This window comes from Octopus sinensis, linkage group LG13 (assembly GCF_006345805.1).
Source record: "Octopus sinensis linkage group LG13, ASM634580v1, whole genome shotgun sequence".
NCBI classification, from domain to species: Eukaryota; Metazoa; Mollusca; class Cephalopoda; order Octopoda; family Octopodidae; genus Octopus; species Octopus sinensis.
Genome location: NC_043009.1, coordinates 46,945,269 through 46,967,250, shown reverse-complemented (window position 1 = coordinate 46,967,250; position 21,982 = coordinate 46,945,269). Strand labels below are relative to the sequence as shown.

Below are 21,982 nucleotides of genomic sequence, written 5' to 3'. Positions count from 1 at the left end.
TCCTTAAAACTACGTATTAATCCCACTCACCTTTGTTTCCTCTCATGGGCGTTTTAAAAGCAAGTTATGTGCACGTGCATGTGTGTGCATTGATTATGTGTGTATGTGTGTGTGTGTATTTACGAAAGTATGTATGCGGCGTCGCGTGTATATCCCTGAAGTCGATTTCAGGGATTATTCTCCCTTTTTTGATCGCACATATTTGAAATTTCAACTTTTTTTCTACTGAGCCAAATTTCAAATTTTGTAGTCCAAAATGTAGCTTACAGGTCGACCAATCTAAAAGTTATAGACATCAAATTTGGTAACGAAAAAACTGAATAAGCGACAAAGCCTAAAAATGGTCACGAGTGAGTAAATGTTGACCTTAAGAATATTATTCACACACTACCGTATGTGAATATATGTATGTGTGTGTGTACGTCTACATACACGCACAAGCACGTACACACATATAGTTATTATTTATTTGTTTATATGGTCGATATTGATTAGTGGAGTGGATTATACAATATAATACATAAAAATGAGAAGTCCTTGACGCTGCATTTATGCATATGTTGCTCTCTGTAAAAATACCAATACAAAATATATGAAACATATGAACATTTCAACTCCATGATATACAGAAATTGATAACAACTGTAATAAACCCATACAAACTCCACCAAATATTTTTTTGATTCATATTGAAATGGCCATAAAAATCTAATAACGTAATTCGACATTCGCAGTACCACTCAAATATTCACATGAAAGTATTCCCAAGTGAATGGTGGTTCAACTTATATGAATGAAATCAGAATAATGTGTTTGACTGCACTTGACAGAAAGTGAAAGTCTATGTGAATCTTAGTAAATATGAAAGTCGTAACATGAATACGCAATGAAAAGACAGTGATGCTGCATATATACACACTGCATACGTAAATGTACAATGACGACTTTTTAATATTACTTCGTATATCCTTAAACAGTGATGACTTGTTTTCATAGAGAGTAGCCAAAATGTAATTCTTACACCGACATCTTTAACATTCACACATTCTTTCATAATCACCATCAATGTTAATATCATTAATAACTAAATATTTAAATTTCTTCTTTATTTATTAAAATATCCTATCAGTTTGCTTCTTCTATATTAATTACCTTACTGATCAGAAAACAGATTCTTTTCTACTCTAGGCACAAGGCCCGAATTTTTTGGGGAAGAGGCCAGTCGATTAGATAGACAACAGTACGCAACTGGTACTTAATTTATCGACCCCGAAAGGATGAAAGGCAAAGTCGACCTCGGCGGAATTTGAACTCAGAATATAAAGACAGCTTATTGTTTTTATCTTTTGACAGTCCTTTACACATAACTCCGTATTAATTCGGTAATTTACTTTTCAGTTTACTCAAAATAAAAGATTGAACAAAACTATTTTCATAGCACGCATTCTTTATATTCTTATTTATATTCTTCATGTTTCTAATTACAATTTTTCTGAAAAAATTCTTCAATTCAGCAAAAATATTTGGTCGAGAATTTTGCGCCTTTCTTTCATTCTCTTCTCTTTCAAGGCTGTCTATGTGTATATCACTTCATTATGTCAGTTGGAGTAGTACCTCTCTAAGTTTAAAACCGTCGACAAAACCCAAATTTTCAAATTTTCACTTCGAATTCTTGCGTTGCAAGTAGAGTTGGTAGAGAAATAAGTGTAAAGAATCATTAAAGTGTGTTAAAGAATTTCCTTTGTCTTCTTCTTATGTATATATATATATAAATAACTATGTTAACGTGATGTATAATTTGTGCAGAGAAGACGATAAATGAAGCTTTTCTATTTGGATATTTACAAGATTTTACCATTTTTGCTTTCATTTCCCCTTTTATATTGTTTAGTTCCACCCCGCTCAAAGTGGCGGTTTAACTATTACTGAAAATCATATAAAATGTAGTTTGAAGTAAGATGAAACAGAAGCATGTAGATGTACGAATTAAGATGTCTGTATATCGATTTTAGTCAAGTAATTCTTGTGTAGAAAATGTGTTATACAGACTCTATGTAAATTAGATTACCTCTTAGACTGACTTAAAAAAAAAACAGAAGATAAAATGAATATCCTCTTACTGGGACAGTTAGAAATATGTTAACGATTTTGTGTCTTCAACCAACTAAGGAGTTATTTCGTGGTGAGATTAGCTGAGCGAAGAGCTCCTTTTGGATTGCTTTAATGTAACAGGTCGAAGCCTGTGTAAAAGTTATAATGGATGGTAACCGTTTGGCACAATCGCTTGTAACTATAAGCTGCAATGGTTTATAACTGTAAACTGTGCATCATTTTGTATTATCAATGTTCCTGCAATTCATCAAAATGATTAGCTGTAATGGTCGAGGTGCGAAGCGAGCAGCATAACTTCAAAATCATTACTTACAACCATTTGCTGGTGGTGAACGTAAATGAAATATGAAGAGTCTTACTCGACTATTTATGTGACAGCCTATAGATAGTCTGTAGAGAAGCGAACAATTCATTCGACTCCTTCATTTACAATATGCAATTTTGAATAGCTCATTGCTCGGATCAGTTCACTGTTAGAATGACTAATTTAATCTGATTCAGATTAAAATCTTACAACAAGTAGTAGAGTAATATATACTTCAAACCTTTCACAAAAGAAATCAGTTACAGATATCAGTTCAATTTCGTACTGTTGCGGCTGATGATAATGTTAGTTTGTGGTATCAGTGACTAAAATGACCTATCAGCTGAGTTGAATAAACTGAAGGGAAATGTCAAGTTCTAAGGGTATAAGTTCAAATTACTACCATGAATGGATATAGTCTTTGTTTTCATCAACAATTGATCACATTTCATCAAGAACGCTATATGCATTTATATTACGTGATGTTAACGGTTTCACCAATTACATAATTCTTCAGTGATGTAAAGCTGTCTATAATAAGTCAAATGGCTTTATACTAAAAACAGTAAGAGGAAAATCAATTGTGAAAAAACGAACTATGCAGATTAATCGATCGAATGACAGGAAAGCAACTCTCGTTGGACATAGTAGAAGGGAGAAATGAAAAGAGTTGAAGTGATAAGGAAGAGTAGGCGTAAAGAATGAAAAAGTAATAAAATTTATTGAAACGAGCGGTCTAGTTGTTTAAAGTTATTTCTGAATATTGACAAGATGGGGTAAATCTATATACTTAAATGAGAAAATTAAGTTAGTAAAAAGGAACCGGGGGGACAGAAGTGGTAGGCGAATCAGAATAAATGCATAGAATTTATTTCAGGATAACTTAACAACTATACAAAATAAGTTTATAAATTAATTTGTTATTTAACCCTACAGTCAACTAGTGTCTCAGATTGAACTGGTAACAATACTGAAAGTACCTTGACACTGAGTCATCTTAACCGCCCAGCGGGGGAAGAAATGCAGACAGTAGTATAGAGTATTGCAGCCGAGAGGTATCCAGGAATCATGACCTAGATGCGACCCGATGCCCTTAGAGTGTAATGACCGATACATTTTTGTCTGATGGTGCATTTTCTCTGAAGAACTGTTGTTTGGTTTTCCCTAGATTTCTCACAATCTGAAATAACAATATCTGTTATATAATTGTCGTATGCTAGTGAGTTTATTCAGTAGATTTCTAACTTGGTCAAGCAGGATATATATATATATATATATATATATATATATATATATATATATATTCTTTCGATAATATTTCAAGTTTTATTCTACATTATATTAGGTGACATTTATTTCATTAAGTATTTTACTACCATTGCATATATCAATTACAGCAAGTCATTTACAATTATATCATAATGTAAAAATGTTACTATTACTTTACTGCGTATCATTAAGATTTAAACACTCTGTATACTTCATTGATATATTACTTACTTCATTACGCTTTTCTTTCCTCCACTCCTACATATTCTGATCTCATACGAACTATATTGTCTCCGCAGACATAGAAATTTATTTTCTTTCATTGTTGAGTTGCTACTCATACCACCACACACACACACACACACACTAACACACACACACACACACACACACACACACCACACACACACACACACGCACGCACGCACGCACGCATACACAAGCACGCACACATTTGCATACACAGTTATTATCATTTCATGTCCATCTCCAGACATAGATACACTCAATATATTAGCATCCTCACACCAACCATGCTTACCTCGCACCATAAATCACCATTCCCACCTGGTTTCTAATAATTCGCTGATATTTTTCCTCATTGAATATTTCTCTTTCTCACAATTTTATGTTTCCCTCTTCTTTCCGTCTGATTAACATTTAGCTTCATCGTTTCTTATTTGTCAATCATTGTTCTTCTTGTTTTCCTTTTAACGATTACTGTAGTTACATGCGCGCGTGTACGCGCACACACATATACACACATACACACAAGCACACCAGAAACAAACAAATAGGCATGCGCGCGTGTGCGCACGGTTGGATGTTTCTGTGTATGTAATTAAGCATAAGAAAATGATGGGTTAACCATTCGAAACGTAGAGCCGAAAATATTCGCATGTTATTGGACGGTTGCGGCCCTTATCCATGAAGATTATTGTAATGTCTATTATTATCATTAAGTCAAATAACTCTTTCCTCCTCCTCCTCCTCCTCCTCCTCCTCTCATCATCATCATCATCATCATCATCATCATCGGTAGTAACAACACTAGGTGAAACAACAGCTGCTATAAAACAGAAAGGAACGTTTCTTCAGGTTGTCAATACATAGAATTTAGAGATACGACTATGGCTATGGTGTTTATTTGTTTCGTAAGCAAATGACTGTCGCGGTTCAGTTTCTTTCGTTTTTTAATTCTGAAAGGGGTACAGTATTACTTTTATGATACCCTGAATGAGAGTTCCCACTACTCGGAACTGGGCATATACAGGGAGGGCCACATTCACGTGGTGGAATGAAACAGTTCTTGGCTTTGTTGACGATATCGAGGGAGTGTTTCCGATCTTTAAATGTATATCTGTACAGCATGAATGTATGATTTCTCGGAGTGTTTTTACTACACAAGTTCAGCAATGTCATTTTGAAAGCCTGTCGAAATTTGACGGACATTATGTTGTACAGTATAGGATTGATTGTCGCGCTGAAGTAGTACAAATTCCTGATATGTAGAATATTATCTTTTCTACTCGACGCAGCTTTATTGTCCACTCCTTTACATAAAACACCATGAGGCGTTGGATATGAAACGGCGCCCAACAAATGAAAAAGGCTACCACAACAGCAACTGAAACACAACAGAAATAAAATTATAAGCAACATGGCATAGAATTTTAATTAGATAAAACGAATAGAAAGTTTGAAAATATAAACTCATAGTACAGCAAAATTCGACATCAGCAAACATCAAAACAATACACCTGCTTTATTTTATTGATTTCATTGTGAGAAAAAAATTCCGAAATATTTTCAAGATCAACTAACAACAGTCTTACCATTCTCTGCCTCTGTTTGTCTGCCTGTCTGTCTCTCACTCTCTCCCTGTCTGTCTCTCACTCTCTCCCTGCCACCTCTCTCTCTATATATATATTTATATATCTGAATGTTTTCATATCCAATTAAAACAAAAACGCCTATTAAACTGAAGAATTACTCCACAAATTTTGTAGAGTACATATTTCTTATCTTTTATGAGAAGAAAGAAGGTGACAATGACTTCGAAGTTTTGGCCTATTAGCCTTTATATATATATATATATATATATATATATATATATATATATATATATATATATATATACATATATATATATATTATGTGTGTGTGTGTGTGTGTGTGTGTGTGTCAGTTCATTAAGATCTAGTAGAACACGGTCAATAGCTCGTAAGCATCTAGTATATATATGGCTTGTATAGGATACTCAAAAGAAACAATAACCAATCGCTAAAAAAATATCATCCGATGCATCAGACACGCCTCTCATTTCAAAATTAATTGACTGAGCTTGATAAAATGACAAATCCTAAATTCTATACCATGGCAGATTCAATAGGAACTTACGTTCCTAAGTATGCGATCGTACAATACGGACAGGAATGGAAAATGTAGTTAAGCACTAAGCGCATTTCCAATGCAGAAAAATACTTATTATGAGAGTAAAAGTGTTTCTTAATTGATATCATATAATTCTTGAAGAAATTTGACTCTCTCTCTCTCTCGCTCACACACACACACACACACACACACACACACACACACACACACACACATGAAAGAAAATAAGATGACAAAAGAATAAAAGTTTTTCTCATGAACTTCATTAACTTACAGTTGATTCTACGATAAGATGCAGTGGACTCATAGCTGAGTGCTTGAGTAACACCTAAAATGTTGACGATGATGATGATTACGATGGTGACAGTGATGATGATTATGATGGTGACGGTGATGAAGATGATAACAAAGAAGATGATGAAGGAAAAGAAGAAGAAGAAGAAGAAGAAGAAGAAGAAGAAGAAGAAGAAGAAGAAGAGGATGATGATGTAAAAAAACAATTTTACAATGGGTACAAGACTTGGTCGATTATATCTACACTGAACGCTCGACTGGTACTGAATTTATCGATCTCGAAAGAATGAAAGGCACAGTCGACTTGGCAGGATTTGAACTTGGAACGTAACGATAGACGCAATGCTGCTAAGCATTCTGTCAGGCACGATATCGATTTTGTCAGCTCGCCGTTTTAAACAACAACAACCACAACAGCAGCAGCAGCAGAAGCAGCAGCAGCAGAAGCAACAGCAGCAGAAGCAGCAACAAAAGCAAAAACATGATAATGATGATTATAATAAGGATGAAGTACAAGAGGAAGATAAGGAATAAGAGAAAGAAGGGAAAATAATAATAATAATAATAATATAATAATAATAATAATGATAATAACACTTTCAATACAGTAACCACCAGAGTATCACAACAAATCACAGTACATACCCAAGGCACACAGAGCTGCGCTCGGTAGTGAAGTGAAAGCACGTTATAAAAATAAAACTACTGAATGATAATGATAATAATAAAATAATAATAATCATAATAATAATAATAATAATAATGATAATAATAATGATAATAATAATAATAATAATAATAATAATAATAATAATATGCTACCTAACTCAGATACCAGGAAACCCCAAAATGGCAGAAATTCAAAAGATAGTGCTCATGGGAACTGCTCATATCCTATGCAAAATACTATCTATGTGATCCCAAGGTTTAAAAGAAAAAGATGAAGAAAACTATGATTAAATGTTAAATGCAATCGGATTTTTCGGAATTTACGATGTATCGTTACATTAGATTATGTCTGTAGTGACTTCCATACATAACTACAGCATCAAAATTAATGTCTGCTGCGAAGGTTAAATACAGATATGTCAGAATGGGTGATGAGGTAAAATAGCTGTAAGGTATTTCACTGCTTATTTAGAAATAAATGACAAATTCTCTACGAAACTTACTTAAGAATGTCTAGTGACATTGACATATTTTCTTAGCGCTACAAAATCTTTCATTGTCAAGTACTTCTATAGGCATCCAATGTATCTGAAGAAAAACAATGCTGTCCCCGGAAGATGGAATACAGATATACATAATACATACTCATATATATATACGTTTCTGGTGTTTGCTCAATATTCTAGAGAACATTTCTTTGTGGTAAGGTCATAGCGGATCTACTTCTAGCATTAGAGTGTCCACATAGTGGTAATCACTCTCCTAAGTATGTAACTGAACCTCAGTTTTTTGATAAGCTAGACCACTGGAGTTAAATTGATAACATCAATTTAATATCTAATTTCTCCTCCTCATTTTAATTTTAATTTATATATATATATATATGTACATATGTAGAAATTTATATATAAATATGCATATACATACATACATATATATATGTATATATATATATATATATATATATATAGCTTTTTTTGGGTTCAATTAGTATATAAATACACACACACACACATATATATATTAAGTGAACCCAAAACAAATACGAACTATACATACATACATACATATATATATATATATATATATATATATATATATACATATATATGTAAAAGCATACATACTGTATACACACATATCCACGCGCGCATGCTCACTCTTGCACACATATGTATGTACACACATATACATACCACAAGCATAAATGTGCTTTCTTGAGGCAACAATATTTTCTGTCAAAAACATCTGGCACCGAAACAAGATCTATCTATCTTGCTTTATATAAATATACACATCCACACTCACACTCATACGCACACACATATATAGGTATATATGTATATATATATATATATATATATATATATATATATATATATATATATATATATATATACATACGCGGTGAAGCTATACATTAGCGTCGTATTTATTACGTTCGCTATTTTCCATAAATATCGGTACTTCGTTGTACCATATATTTACTTCTATGTATAATTTTCCCTCAAGGGCTATTCTTTACTGGAAAGCAATACTCTCGTATTGCATTATATATATATATATATATATATATATATATATATATATATATATATATATATATATATATATATATATATATATATATATATATATATATGTATATATATATATATATATATATGTATGTATATATATGTATATATATATATATATATATATATATATATATATATATATATATATATATATATACATACATATACATACATATATATATATATATATATATATATATATATATATATATATATATATATATATATATAGGGAGAATTCACAAACAAAAGACGAAGACAGGTGGTGTAGACAATAAACAAATATATTAGTATAACGCTCGGGAATTGAAAAAGTCTTTAACGTTTCGAACCTACGCTCTTCCAGAGAAAGGAACACAGAAAGAAACAGCTAAAGAAGATACTACAGAGGAAATAATTATAGACCAACCCAGGTCTGATGAAAATGCAAAAATGATTGAAAGAGTTAATGTAAATGATAAGCAAAGTGAAATACTTTCTGAACCAAACATAAACACCAAGGCAGATGAAAATCAAATAGATGAAGAAACTCACGCATAAACTGACCCAAAAGAACAACATGATCTAAAAATAAAATCATGATTGAATGGCTGAAAAATAAAGAAACCAATATGAATGAACGCGACACTCTCTCAAAAATTCGCAGCTCTAACCAAAACCTGAAAGTAATTGGTAAAACCCGCCTTGCACTTAAGGATATAATTTCAGCCAATGATGTTGATATTATACATTTCAACCACCTGTACTATGCATCCGGGAAAATCTCAATGATTCTATGTGGTGAAAAGATTAGAAAGCGACAACATTCCCACAAAAAGCCTACTTGGCAAGAGCATATTCAACACCAAATTCAGCTACTTAGGTTTGACATAAAATAACCCCTTAAGACAAGACTATCAAACCAACAAAAATCCGAAAATTAAAGAAAAATATAATATAAAAACCATACTTAACATCGGTACCATCACAGAAACTATCAAAAGGCATGTGCTAAAGCTGCCTGCATAGTAAGGTATGAAAAGTGCGTTAGATTCTTCAAGGACAACATGTTCAAAAATAACACAAAACATATTTTACAGGAAGATAAGGAAAATACCAGTTACAGTAAAGTTTGTCCCATCAAAAGAAGTGCTGGAATTATGGAATAAAATTAGGGCAGGATAAAAAACATACAAGGAAAAAGCCCCTTGGATTGATAGAATATCTACAGACTTAGACTCCTTAGAAGAGCAAAAGTGGGAGGGTATCATTGTAGAGGATGTAAGATCTGCTCTCAAGAAGTCAAACAAATGGAAGTCTCCAGGAAAGGATAAAATTCTTAACTTCTGGTTGAATGCCTTCCAAGAGAGCCATGAACTGCTAACAAAACTTCACAACAATGTTTTGCAACAACCTAGTATGATTCCCTCTTGGCTAGTTAATGGTGTTACATTGCTACTTCTAAAACTTGAAGAAACATATGAGCCAAAAAATTATAGACCCATAACCTGCTTAACAACTATGTATAAAATACTAACATTTGTCTTGACTGAATATACCTATAGTTTCCTACTAGAAAGTGGTATATTCCCAAATGAGCAAAAATGATTTAAACGTGGATCCTATGGTTGTAAAGATCAGCTACTCATCAATAAGATGATCTTGGAAAATTGTCAAAAACAACATAAAAACTTGTTGATAGCCTGGATAGACTATAAAAAGCTTTTGATAGTCTACCACATAGCTGGATTAAGAAATGTCTGGAAATGTATAAAATAGCATCTACTCTGCGAAACTTCTTGTCTGTAAGTATGAGACCATGGAGAACCACACTGACTTTGAACAGTGACAATGAATCTCTCAATGCTGGAGATGTAAGAATTTCATGTGGCATCTTCCAGGGTGACCTCTCTATCACCACTCCTCTTTTGACTAGCTTTAATGCCTCTCGAAATTGCTCGATGACGTACAATATGGCTATAAAACGTTTGATAAAAACATAAATCATTTCATTTAGATGGATGATTTAAAGCTCTTTGCAAAACATGACAACTACAGGGCTTACTAGCAATTGTTAAACAATTCAGTGATGACATCAGGATGCAATTTGGCCTCGATAAATGTGCAAAAGCTACCTTTATTATTAACAGGATCGAAGCAATCAATACTTTAGCCATAACGGTCGTGACTAACTGGTTAGTTAGTGAAATATGTAATCTTGACAGAAAAATACGAAAATTGTTGATAATGCATAGAATGCACCACCCTAAGGCAGATATAGAAGTACTTGACCTGCCAAGAAAGGAGGGCGGCTGCGGACTTTTACAACTGAAATTAAGAATGATGACTGCCACAATTACCCTGGACACTTACTGAAAAACTCTGATGACTGGATGTTAAAACTTGTCTCAAAGTATAAAAACAATAAAGCATCATACTCAGTAACAAAACAGGCAAAGGAATATCTACGTGAATTCCAAATACAGCAAATTCCAGAATTAGACGTACTAGAAACAAGCCAAGAAAAAGCTAAGCGTATGAACATCTGCTAAAACTTCTGCCTAAAATATTTTTACTGATGAATGGCAAGGAAAACCTCTCCATGGCAAATACCCAAAGAGATATAATAGTGCCTATGTTGACAAATCACTTACCCATCAATGGTTAGTGTCTTCTGACTTAAAATCAAAAACAGGAGGGTTTATTATAGCAACCTAAGATCAATGCCCACCTACAAGGAACTACCAGACCAGCTTATTAAAGGATGGCAGTAGCCCAAGATGTCGTGTATGTAAACAAGGAAATGAAACCATTGATCATGTTGTCTTCATGTGCAGTTTTCTTGCGCCTACAGAGTATTTCAACAGGCATGATAGAATAGCACAATATATTCACAGGGTAATTTTCAAAACCCTGGACCTGCCCCATCATAAAAACTGGTGGGAATACAAACCACCTCCAGTGCTTGAAAATGATGATATCTCACTCCTCTGGAACTTCAACATTCAAACTGACAGAAAGGTGGATGCGAATAGGCCAGATATTATATTGAAAGACTTCAGAAAAAATCATGCCTCCAGATATGACTGTCCTTATCCACGTAAATGTATCTGTCAAGAACTACCAAAAACCGAGCAATTATAAAAATCTCGAAATAGAAATCGGCAAAATGTGGAACCTCAAGACTAAAACAATATCTGTTGTCATAGGTGCCCTAGGAATGATAGCAAAAGGGGCTAATTCCTTCCTAGCTCAGATACCAGGACACCCCAAAATTGCAGAAATTCAATAGATAATGCTCATAGGAACTGCCCACATCCTACATAAAATGCTATCTATGTAATCTCAAATATCAAAACAAACTCATAATTTTCTTATGTTTTCTTAAGCATTATCTAGAACAATACTATATGCAAAACTAAATATATGACACCCTGGGCATAACACCAACATGAACTTCTAATATTAATAATAATAATACAGTCTACTAAAGATGAAATTACAAGAATGTGTGCAATGCGGAGAGTAGCTGTTATCTCAGTAGTTGTGGGGGCACTCGGAGCACTAACAACCACATTCGAGAAATATACCGGAATTTACATGAGGGCAGAGCAAGATCGGGACATCTAGGATCTTGAGGGTGGTTGAGTATTTAGTGTCTTCCACAATAATTTAACATCGAACTTATAAGTTGCAGAAAGAAACAACAGGTTGTTGTCTGCTCTCACAAAATGAACCAGAGCAAGTAAGACCAAGAGCTCTGAGAAGTAAAACAACAAGGATAGCAACAATAAATTACCAAGAAATTGGTCGACATACAGAGAGATAAATATCCGTGTAAGATCTAAAATATTTCTCCGGCACAAACGCGTTTCACTTCAAAATGGCTGGCATTCATTTAAATGGTGTTATTGAAAAACATCTAAATTATGGAATAATGTTTAAATATGTCAGTAAAGTAAGCAACAGAAAACATTGCTAGTGAATACACGCTGTTGCTTTAATGGACTACCATTTCATACTCCTTCCTCCACATTATCGTTATATTTAGCCTTGCAAATATTGCTGAGACGAGTACAAAAATATTTGATTGCATTTGAATATTTATTCGCATTCAGATGTATAATTAACGAAGGGACATTTCATTTTGCAATTACGTGATATAATTAAACAATTTCTCGGTATGTGTGTGTATGTATGTACGTGTGTGTGTGTGTGTACGTGTGTGTGTGTGTGTGTGTGTGTGTGTGTGCGTGTGTGTATGTGCGTGCGTGTGTGTCTGTGTGTGTGAATGAAGTTTTAATGAAGAGAATAAAAGAACGGAAGAGAGAGATAGTAATCTGTAGATGTATCCTACAAACATTTTCAGAAAGATGAATGTAACTGAAGAAACTAATTAACGCAAGAAGGCATATAGTTATAGAGAAGAGAGGGACAGCCAGTATCAGCGCAGTGAAAATATGGCTCTGACATAGATCAATTATCATTAAGTGATTGTTTATAATTATATCTAGTACAAACATTATTTTACAATCATCAAATTTAATTAAATCATCGCTCCTTTATTATTTGCATTCTCCCAAACAATGTCAATCAATCAATCTATCTATCCATCTATCTATCTATCTATCTATCTATCTATCTATCTATCTATCTATCTATCTATCTATCTATCTATCTATCTATCTATCTAGCTGTCTATCTATCTATCTATCTATCTATCTATCTATCTATCTATCTATCTATCTATCTATCTATCTATCTATCTATCTATCTATCTGTCTGTCTATCTATCTATCTATCTATCTATCTATCTATCTATCTATCTATCTATCTATCTATCTATCTATGTCTTTGTAAGTACGCGCACATATGTGTGCGTGCGTCTCTGTGCATCAGACTCATTTGTAAATAAGTGCAGCTTATGGATTAACCATAAACGAACGTATGGTAACAAACCGGGAGAAATAACTTGTGTGAATTCAACTGAACACCGTATTATGTATGTATTTATGTATGTATGTATGCATGTATATGTATGTATGTATGTATGTATGTATGTATGTATGTATGTATGTATGTATGTATGTATGTATGTATGTATGCATATATGTATATATATATATATATATATATGTGTGTGGAGGTGCAATGGCCCAGTGGTTAGGGCAGCGGACTCGCGGTCGTAGGATCGCGGTTTCGATTCCCAGACCGGACGTTGTGAGTGTTTATTGAGCGAAAACACCTAAAGCTCCACGAGGCCCCGGCAGGGATGGTGGTGATCCCTGCTGTACTCTTTCACCACAACTTTCTCTCACTCTTACTTCCTGTTTCTGTTGTACCTGTATTTCAAAGGGCCGACCTTGTCACTCTCTGTGTCACGCTGAATATCCCCGAGAACTACGTTAAGGGTACACGTGTCTGTGGACTGCTCAGCCACTTACACGTTAATTTCACGAGCAGGCTGTTCCGTTGGTCGGATCAACCGGAACCCTCATCGTCGTAACCGACGGAGTGTTTCCATTATATATATATATATATATATATATATATATATATATATATATATATATATATATATATATATATGTATATGTATATATATATATATGTAGTTGAAATTTATAGAAAAACAGAAGACGAAGATGCATGTATGAAAAACAAGCAATTGTATTAGTTTGACTCTCGGGCAAAATGAAAATGTCTTTTAACGTTTCGAGCCTACGCTCTTCAACAGAAAGGAGCAAGAGAAAATAAAAAGAGTAGAATGAAAAGGACATGTAGGTTTAAGCGATCAAATTTGGTTTGATTCTGACTGAACGTCTTACCTTTTGAACTTGCATGACTGAACCACTTACCGAACATTCAGCACCTCTCCTCATCCACATGCCAGTACTCCACCCGGATTATCACTGGATCTACTGACTCTACCTTCACAGATTTCACTGGATTTTTTCGTATATGTATGTATATTTGTGTGTGTGTGTATGTATATACATGTTATATATGTGTATGTGTGCATGTGAGATGTGTGTGTGTGTGTGTGTGTTTATCCTTTTATTGATTTCAGAAATCGTACTTTGTATGGTGAAGGACGAGAAACAAAACGAGGACTTACACATTCATTCTTAGTACCTTTCAGCCAGTTCGAACATATACGTAGCCATTGTTAGATTTCGTTATGGGAGAAAGAATCCCTCCTTTTATACAAATGTGTGTTCATGAGACACTGAATTCATAACAATGCTGATCTGGATATTCATGTAGGTATATCTATCTATCTATCTATCTATCTATCTATCTATCTATCTATCTCTATCTATCTATCTATCTATTATTCTATTTCTACACACACACACACGCACACACACACGCACACACACGCACACACACACACGCGCACACACACACACACACACACACACACACACACACACACACACACACACACACACACACATTTAACCTATTTGTCTGCGAATTGTTGAAAATAGCTCACTGTATTAATTTCAATCAGAGTGAAATCACGGAATGATCTAACGAAGCCCTTATATGAAATAATCACCTGAAGATACACACCATACATCTTTGACGATGACTGTGATTACATAATATGCTCATTGTATCATCTCAATTATGTACTATGGGTGTAACGATGTGTGGAAACAACTGTATTGAGAGAGATGCTATTTAAAAACGTATATAACGATGTTTAAAAACGTTAGTGGTATAGATGTGCTAGTTTTTACCGATGCACATCTATAACAGTAACTTTTAAAAACATATTTATCATACGTTTTTACATAGCATCTCTCTCATTCGAGTGACAACACGGAAATTCGCCCTTTTCTCTGACGAGTAGATGTATTACCTAATAATGTTTAGCAATGTTGGATTTTATTTCGAAGGGTAATACATCATGAAACGATCGTAAGATATCTCAAACCTTTTAAATGATCATACATTATATATTTATCTATTAATATATTACTTATATTATGGACATATATCTTCTGTGGTTTTTCGATGTAATTTTTCCTGCTCTTACTATATAGTATATAATCGCTCTTATTAAATCTCTAAATACCTTTAAGGTTTTAGACATTTCCCTATCAAGAGCAATATTCCCTACCAATATTCTCAGTGAATATTTTTGATTATCTATCTATCTATCTATCTATCTATCTATCTATCTATCTATCTATCTATCTATCTATCTATCTATCTATCTATCTATCTATCTATCTATCTATCTATCTATATATATATATATCACCTTGATCACCTTGACCGACCAGTCCGTCAGGTGTCCATTTGACACCGCTGGTCACAGCACGCTGTCCACTCCTCTCTGGATTGCGCCTTTCTCATCCACGTGATCCCAATCGTCCTCCTGAAATCGTAACTCCACCGTCGTGGAGGTCTTCTGGGTGGTCTTTTCCACTCGCGCGGGTACCACTCGACAACTGCGTGGGTCCACCGATTATCGGTGAGCCGGGCAACGTGTCCAGCCCATCTATACTTGCTGCGTGTATACTCTGCGATGACATCTCTCACGCCGGACTTCTTTCTGATGATCTCGCTACTGATGTGCTCTCTCAACGAGATATCAAGCATTGACCTTTCCATGGCTCTTGGAGCCGTTACCAGTCTTTGCTCTTCTCTCTTTGTGGTAGCCCATGTTTCACTACCATATAACTGCAGGCAGAACTGCACTGTTAATGAGGTTGGCGCGGGTGGTCCTGTCCAACCTTCCCTAGAGCACACCCCTTATGCCATTAAACGCCTTCCATCCGGCCCTTACTCTCCGTGAGATCTCCTTTTCGATATCATATATATATATATATATATATATATATATACATACATATATACTTTCATTTTCTTTCTCCTCTGGGTAAAAAGCCTGAAATTTAGGGGAGGGGATGAATCGATTACATGGACACCAAAATTATGAAATCGATTTAGACTGAATTTGAACTCTGAATTTAACAATGGACGAAATAACGCTACGCCTGTCTGTCTGTCTGTCTGTCTGTCTGTCTGTCTGTCTGTCTCTCTCTCTCTCTCTCTACATATATATATGTATATATGTATGTGTGTGTATGTATATATGTATATATATATATATTCATATATATGCGTATATGTGTATAATTTTCTCTATGTATGCATATGTGTATGTGAGTATGGATATCGTCCGTAGTGAACATGAATGTCATAAACAACATTCCGCAAAGAGAGATTGTGCAACACATGGATGATATACCTTCCATTGAAGAAATAAATCTGGCATTATTTAAACTGAGATCAGGTAAAGCTCCTGGGTTGGATGGTAGTCCAGTTGAAATTCTGAAAACAGGTGGGGTTTATATTTCATCTGAAATTCATAGCCCTAATACTCGAATTTGGAATGAATCTTCTGTGCCACAAGAATAGATAAATGGTATTCTCATCTCTATATACAGGAGTAAGGGACCGAAAGCTGTGTGTGGTAATTCTAGAGGGATAACTATTCTAGCACATACCGAGAAGATACTTTCAAGGATCATGCTAGATTATCTTGTTGAGAATGTGTGTCCACATGTGATTCCCAAGCCTTTTTTTACTATTTACTGAATCTGTTTGAGACATTTTAGAGTAAGTTACAAGTGCATTTTTAGGTTTCTGCTAACCAACCAATTCAATGATTTTACTAAGATATGGAGTACAGGAAGTATCTGTGCAGATGAATAAGTTTCAGTGGGTGTAGCTTGCACTGCACTACTCCCACCTGTTGGCCAAAGAAATCTTTCGTCGGTGTGACATGAAAATTGACAAAACCAGGATATATATATATATTAAGTAAAATTATACATATATACAAATATAAAAAAGAAAGATATATACATATTTACGGACATTTTGTTGGATGGCTGCCGTTCAGGAGTTTATTCGTCCTTTGACAGGTCTTACTTTTCCTCCTGCAGGGTGTCCAACAGCCCTCTCCTCACCAAGCAAGCCTCGTGGAGTTGTCAGTTTAGTCACCGACGATCCGACCATGCGACAGGTTGTACTGAACTACATGTTACCAGTAGCACTCAATGCCAAATATGCCGAAAATAGACTTAATCGTCAATAACCATATGATTCATCACTATAAGCACGCGTCTCGAAGCAAGCCGACAGAAATTTCTAAAAAAATCCGTTATTATCGAATCGGCTCCGATTTCTGAGTTAATTCATAAGAATGTTCTCGTCGTCAGCGACAAATACGATAAGAAATAAATGAAATACTTACTTGCATCCATTGAAGAAGCAAACACTAAGTCATGGGTACACTTAAGTAGCCCAAATATATCCAAAATAGAAATACCTCGAGACACGTGTGATTGGACTGAAAATTTTCATAGAGTGAGAGAGTCCGGAAGTGAATATACTTCCGGATTCTCTCACTCTATGACAATTTTCAGTCCGATCACACGTGTCTCGAGGAATGCTGCAGAATTAAATTTACATCTAATATAGAATAAAATTTTCGAAAAAATTTTTTCAATGGCATCATATTTATAAATACCATTAAACGTTAAATTTATAAATAACTTATAAACAAGGGCAAAAGAAAAAAATTGCAGTGCCAAATATGCTGAAAATAGACTTAATCGTCAATAACCATATAATTCATCACTATAAGTACGCGTCTCGAAGCCAGCTGACAGAAATTTCTAAAAAATTCCGTTATTATCGAATCGGCTCCGATCTATTTTGCATATATTTGGGGTACTTAAGTGTACACATGACCTAGTATTTGCTTCTTCCATGGGTACAAGTAAGTATTTCAGTTATTTCTTATCGTATTTATCGCTGACGACGAGAAAATTCTTATGAATTAATTCAGAAATCGGGGCTGATTCGATAATAACGGATTTTTTTAGAAATCTCTGTCGGCTTGCTTCGAAGCGCGTGCTTATAGTAACGAATTATATGGTTATTGACGATTAAGTCTATTTGCGGCATATTAGGGATTAGAATTTTTTTCTTTTGGCCTTGTTTATATATATATATATATATATATATATATATATATACACACATACATATATACATATATCGATACTTATATATATATATATATATATATATATATGTGTGTGTGTGTGTGTGTGTGTGTGTGTGTGTATATAGATTTCGCTAGAAGTTCAACAATATTATATATATATATATATATATATATATAATATTGTCAAAATTCTAACGAAATCTATATTAAAAGAAAGGGAAGAGATGGAAAACGATGATTGAAAGAGTAAAGGAAGGAGAATGAAATAAAACAGCAGAAGATGAAAAGGAAGAGGTGGAAGAAGGCGAAAAATGGAGGATAAAAGAAAGAAAACAAGACGGACAAATTAAATAATTCTTTGTGATGTTTTCTCTTACGATAATGATTCCTGAATTTACATTAAAAAAAAAGAGCATGGAGATAAAAAAACAATGAAAAGGAAGAAACAGAAAAATAGTTTCTAGAAGAGAAAGAGTTAAGTTTATGATAAAAAAAAAAATTAAGGACATTAAGGGTATCAAGTGAACTCTTACATTCTCTTGCACACACACAACAGCGGTAAAATTGTGATTAACCTGAGAAAAGGCAAATACTTAAATTTGAAAATATAATTAGGAAAGGTAATAGAGTTTAATTGGAAGTTAAATATCTAAAAGTTAGAGACTAAAAGGAGAGTGAGAGAGAGAGAAAGAGAGAGAAAGGGAGAAAGAGAGGGAAAGGGAGAGAGGGAAAGAGAGGGAAAGGGAGAGAGAGAGAGAGAAATAGACAGAGACTAAATAGATTTTTTTTAAATTTGAAGAAACTGAGGTGATAATAGTTTAAATGTAGAGAACTCGGATAAGCAAACACGGAAATCTAATAACAAAAAAGAATGATGATAATAATAAAAAATCATAATTCGACCATAATTATAAGCAATTAGTATAATTACTGTGTAAAATTCATTAAGGTGCCTAGGCTATTTGTAATAATTTATTGGTACTTATTTATGAGGAAACCGGTATTAGAGACGATGTCAAAAAGACTTTAATGCCCGGTATAATCAAAAAGTGAAAGTGTGCAACTTTAGAATGACAAGGCGACTCAAAACTTCTACTTTTTGGTATTTTGTTAAATACAGTCACATTATATATGGTAAATATATATGCATTTAATTTGTAATTACATAAATTAAATAATCAGCTATAGAAATATTTTTGAAAACAAGGCAAGAAATAAATCTATAAATCTATAACTCTTTCTCTTCTTGTCTTATGTACCTATATAATTGTGTGCACACATAAAGACCCTGCCATCGCGCATATTCTCGACTTAGCGGCACATCCAGGATGTGACTGTAAGGGGATTAGCAGCCAGCACCCATACCCAACTGCAACTCATTTATTGTTTAGGAGACTTCGGTAACGTGTCTTTCCACCCGACAACTGAAATCACAATCCTATTTTTGAGCATAAACGGAACACATTAAACTACGTGTATTGACGGGATAAACGTCAGAGAGAGAGAGAGAGAGAGAGAGAGAGAGAGAGAGAGAGAGAGAGAGAGGGGGGGGAGGGAGGGAGAGAGAACTGCGCTGAAGAATTCACGTGATCACGCGACCGACCAGGCTATCAGATGTTGTTACACATCCCTGGTCACAATGTGCCTTTGCATTGTTTTAGTCTTCAAATGACGGCACCCCGCTAGCTAGGTGAGCAGAGTAACCACCCCTCCCTGTTCGAAGGGGGACTAGAGCAATGTGAAATGAAAAAGGGAAGACAATTTATAGCGACAAAGCTCTTCCAGGTACCTGCAACATACCATTTAAGATAATCTGTTGCACTTCCTGCGTGGGTGGTGAGCCAGGTATCATTCTCAAATAATCAGTTAATTTTTTATCATTTCAAGTGCTCCTACAATCATTAGGATTGTAACCGTCTTGCGATGCCATATCTTTTCGATTTCGATTAGCAAATCTTTATATTCTCTGAGCTGATCAAATTTTTTGCCGAGATATTATGATCACAGAGTATGATCATGTCAATGCATAAACAAACTTCACTGTTTTGGTTTTTCATAACAATATTTCGTTTATTAACTTTGATGGTCCGGTCTGTGTATATTGGAAAGTGCTAAAGGATCATTACATTTTCCTCCTCAGTTGCAGCTTTAGGGCAGTGCTTGTACCGTTTGTCAACAGCTTGGATTTTATAATGCCGCAGTGTAGATAATAGCCAACTCTGTCATGTCATGTTTTGTTCTCTACAGGTGCTAAAACCTTACACCCAGAGATTAGGTGTTCCACTGTTTCAATCCCGTCGTTGCAGTGTCGGAACTTTGGGTCTACTCCATTTTTTATCAAGTTGGCTTGATAGTGCCGGTCAATAAGCTCTGATCTTGAACAGCCAAGATAAAGCCTTCGCTCTCTGTCTTTAGCTCTGAGATCTATAGACACTGATGGGTGTGTTTCTGGTCTACATCAGCTTGTTTGCTACGGGCTTCATATTTGCCATACAGAAGTTTTTGTTCCCACCTATCAGCTAATAGTTCAAAAACATTTTGTCTTGCCATTAATTTCCCCTTTGCAACTACGTTTACCGCACTTCTATCTGCTGCGCAACCCTGGTATTATGCATGGACGCACTATTAAATTTTCTGCTCTCTTTCATAACAGAATGAAGCTTCTTACGCCTCTCGTAGTCTTCAATGAGTTATTATTATTATTATTATTATTGAGTGAGAGAGCAGTTCATGCCATTAAAGTGACACTGGGGTAAAATATACGAAGCCCAATATACCCATCATGACTACCCGTCTGATAAAGTACACCAGGCACATGCATCACAACCATATGTGCGCGACATGGTGATCTCATATCAAGATAAACAGCGCGTGACCTTGCAGGTGGGGGCCCAGTTAGAATTTTCTCCTAGTCGAGTAACCCAACCTGCTTAAAAGGTCCCTGAATAAAGGTTGTTTAAGGATGTTGAAAGAACCACCCATGTTTCCAGAGGTGAATTATTCAAACCCCAAAGAATCCCTCTCAACACATGGCTATGATGCTCCCCCACTACTTCTGCTCGTGATCAGAGATGCACATATCGTCAGCCACTAAGGGACATGCTCAACTGGTTATGGTCAAACAACTGACAAGCAAATCTGTGGTATTGAGCAGAATATTTGCTGTAGCCCATCTTTTATATCAAGACAAAACAATGTACATGATAACACTTCCAATCAGTTAAGACCAGAAGCCATGATAGCCACTGCCTGGTACTGCATCAGGGCATAATTATTATTATTATTATTATTATTATTATTATTATTATTATTATTATTATTATTATTATTGTTATTGTTATT

General features: G+C 34.6%; 1 protein-coding gene across 1 annotated transcript in view; it reads right to left on the bottom strand.

Moving 5' to 3' along the window:
• Positions 1–5,022: 5,022 nt before the first annotated feature.
• Positions 5,023–21,982, bottom strand: part of LOC115218294 (pyrokinin-1 receptor-like) — a 131,771-nt gene continuing 114,811 nt past the window's right edge. The window contains exon 3 of the mRNA XM_029788044.2: positions 5,023–5,312. Within this exon, the coding sequence (XP_029643904.2) occupies positions 5,137–5,312 (176 nt within the window). The 3' untranslated portion in view covers positions 5,023–5,136. The remainder of the gene's footprint in view (positions 5,313–21,982) is intronic.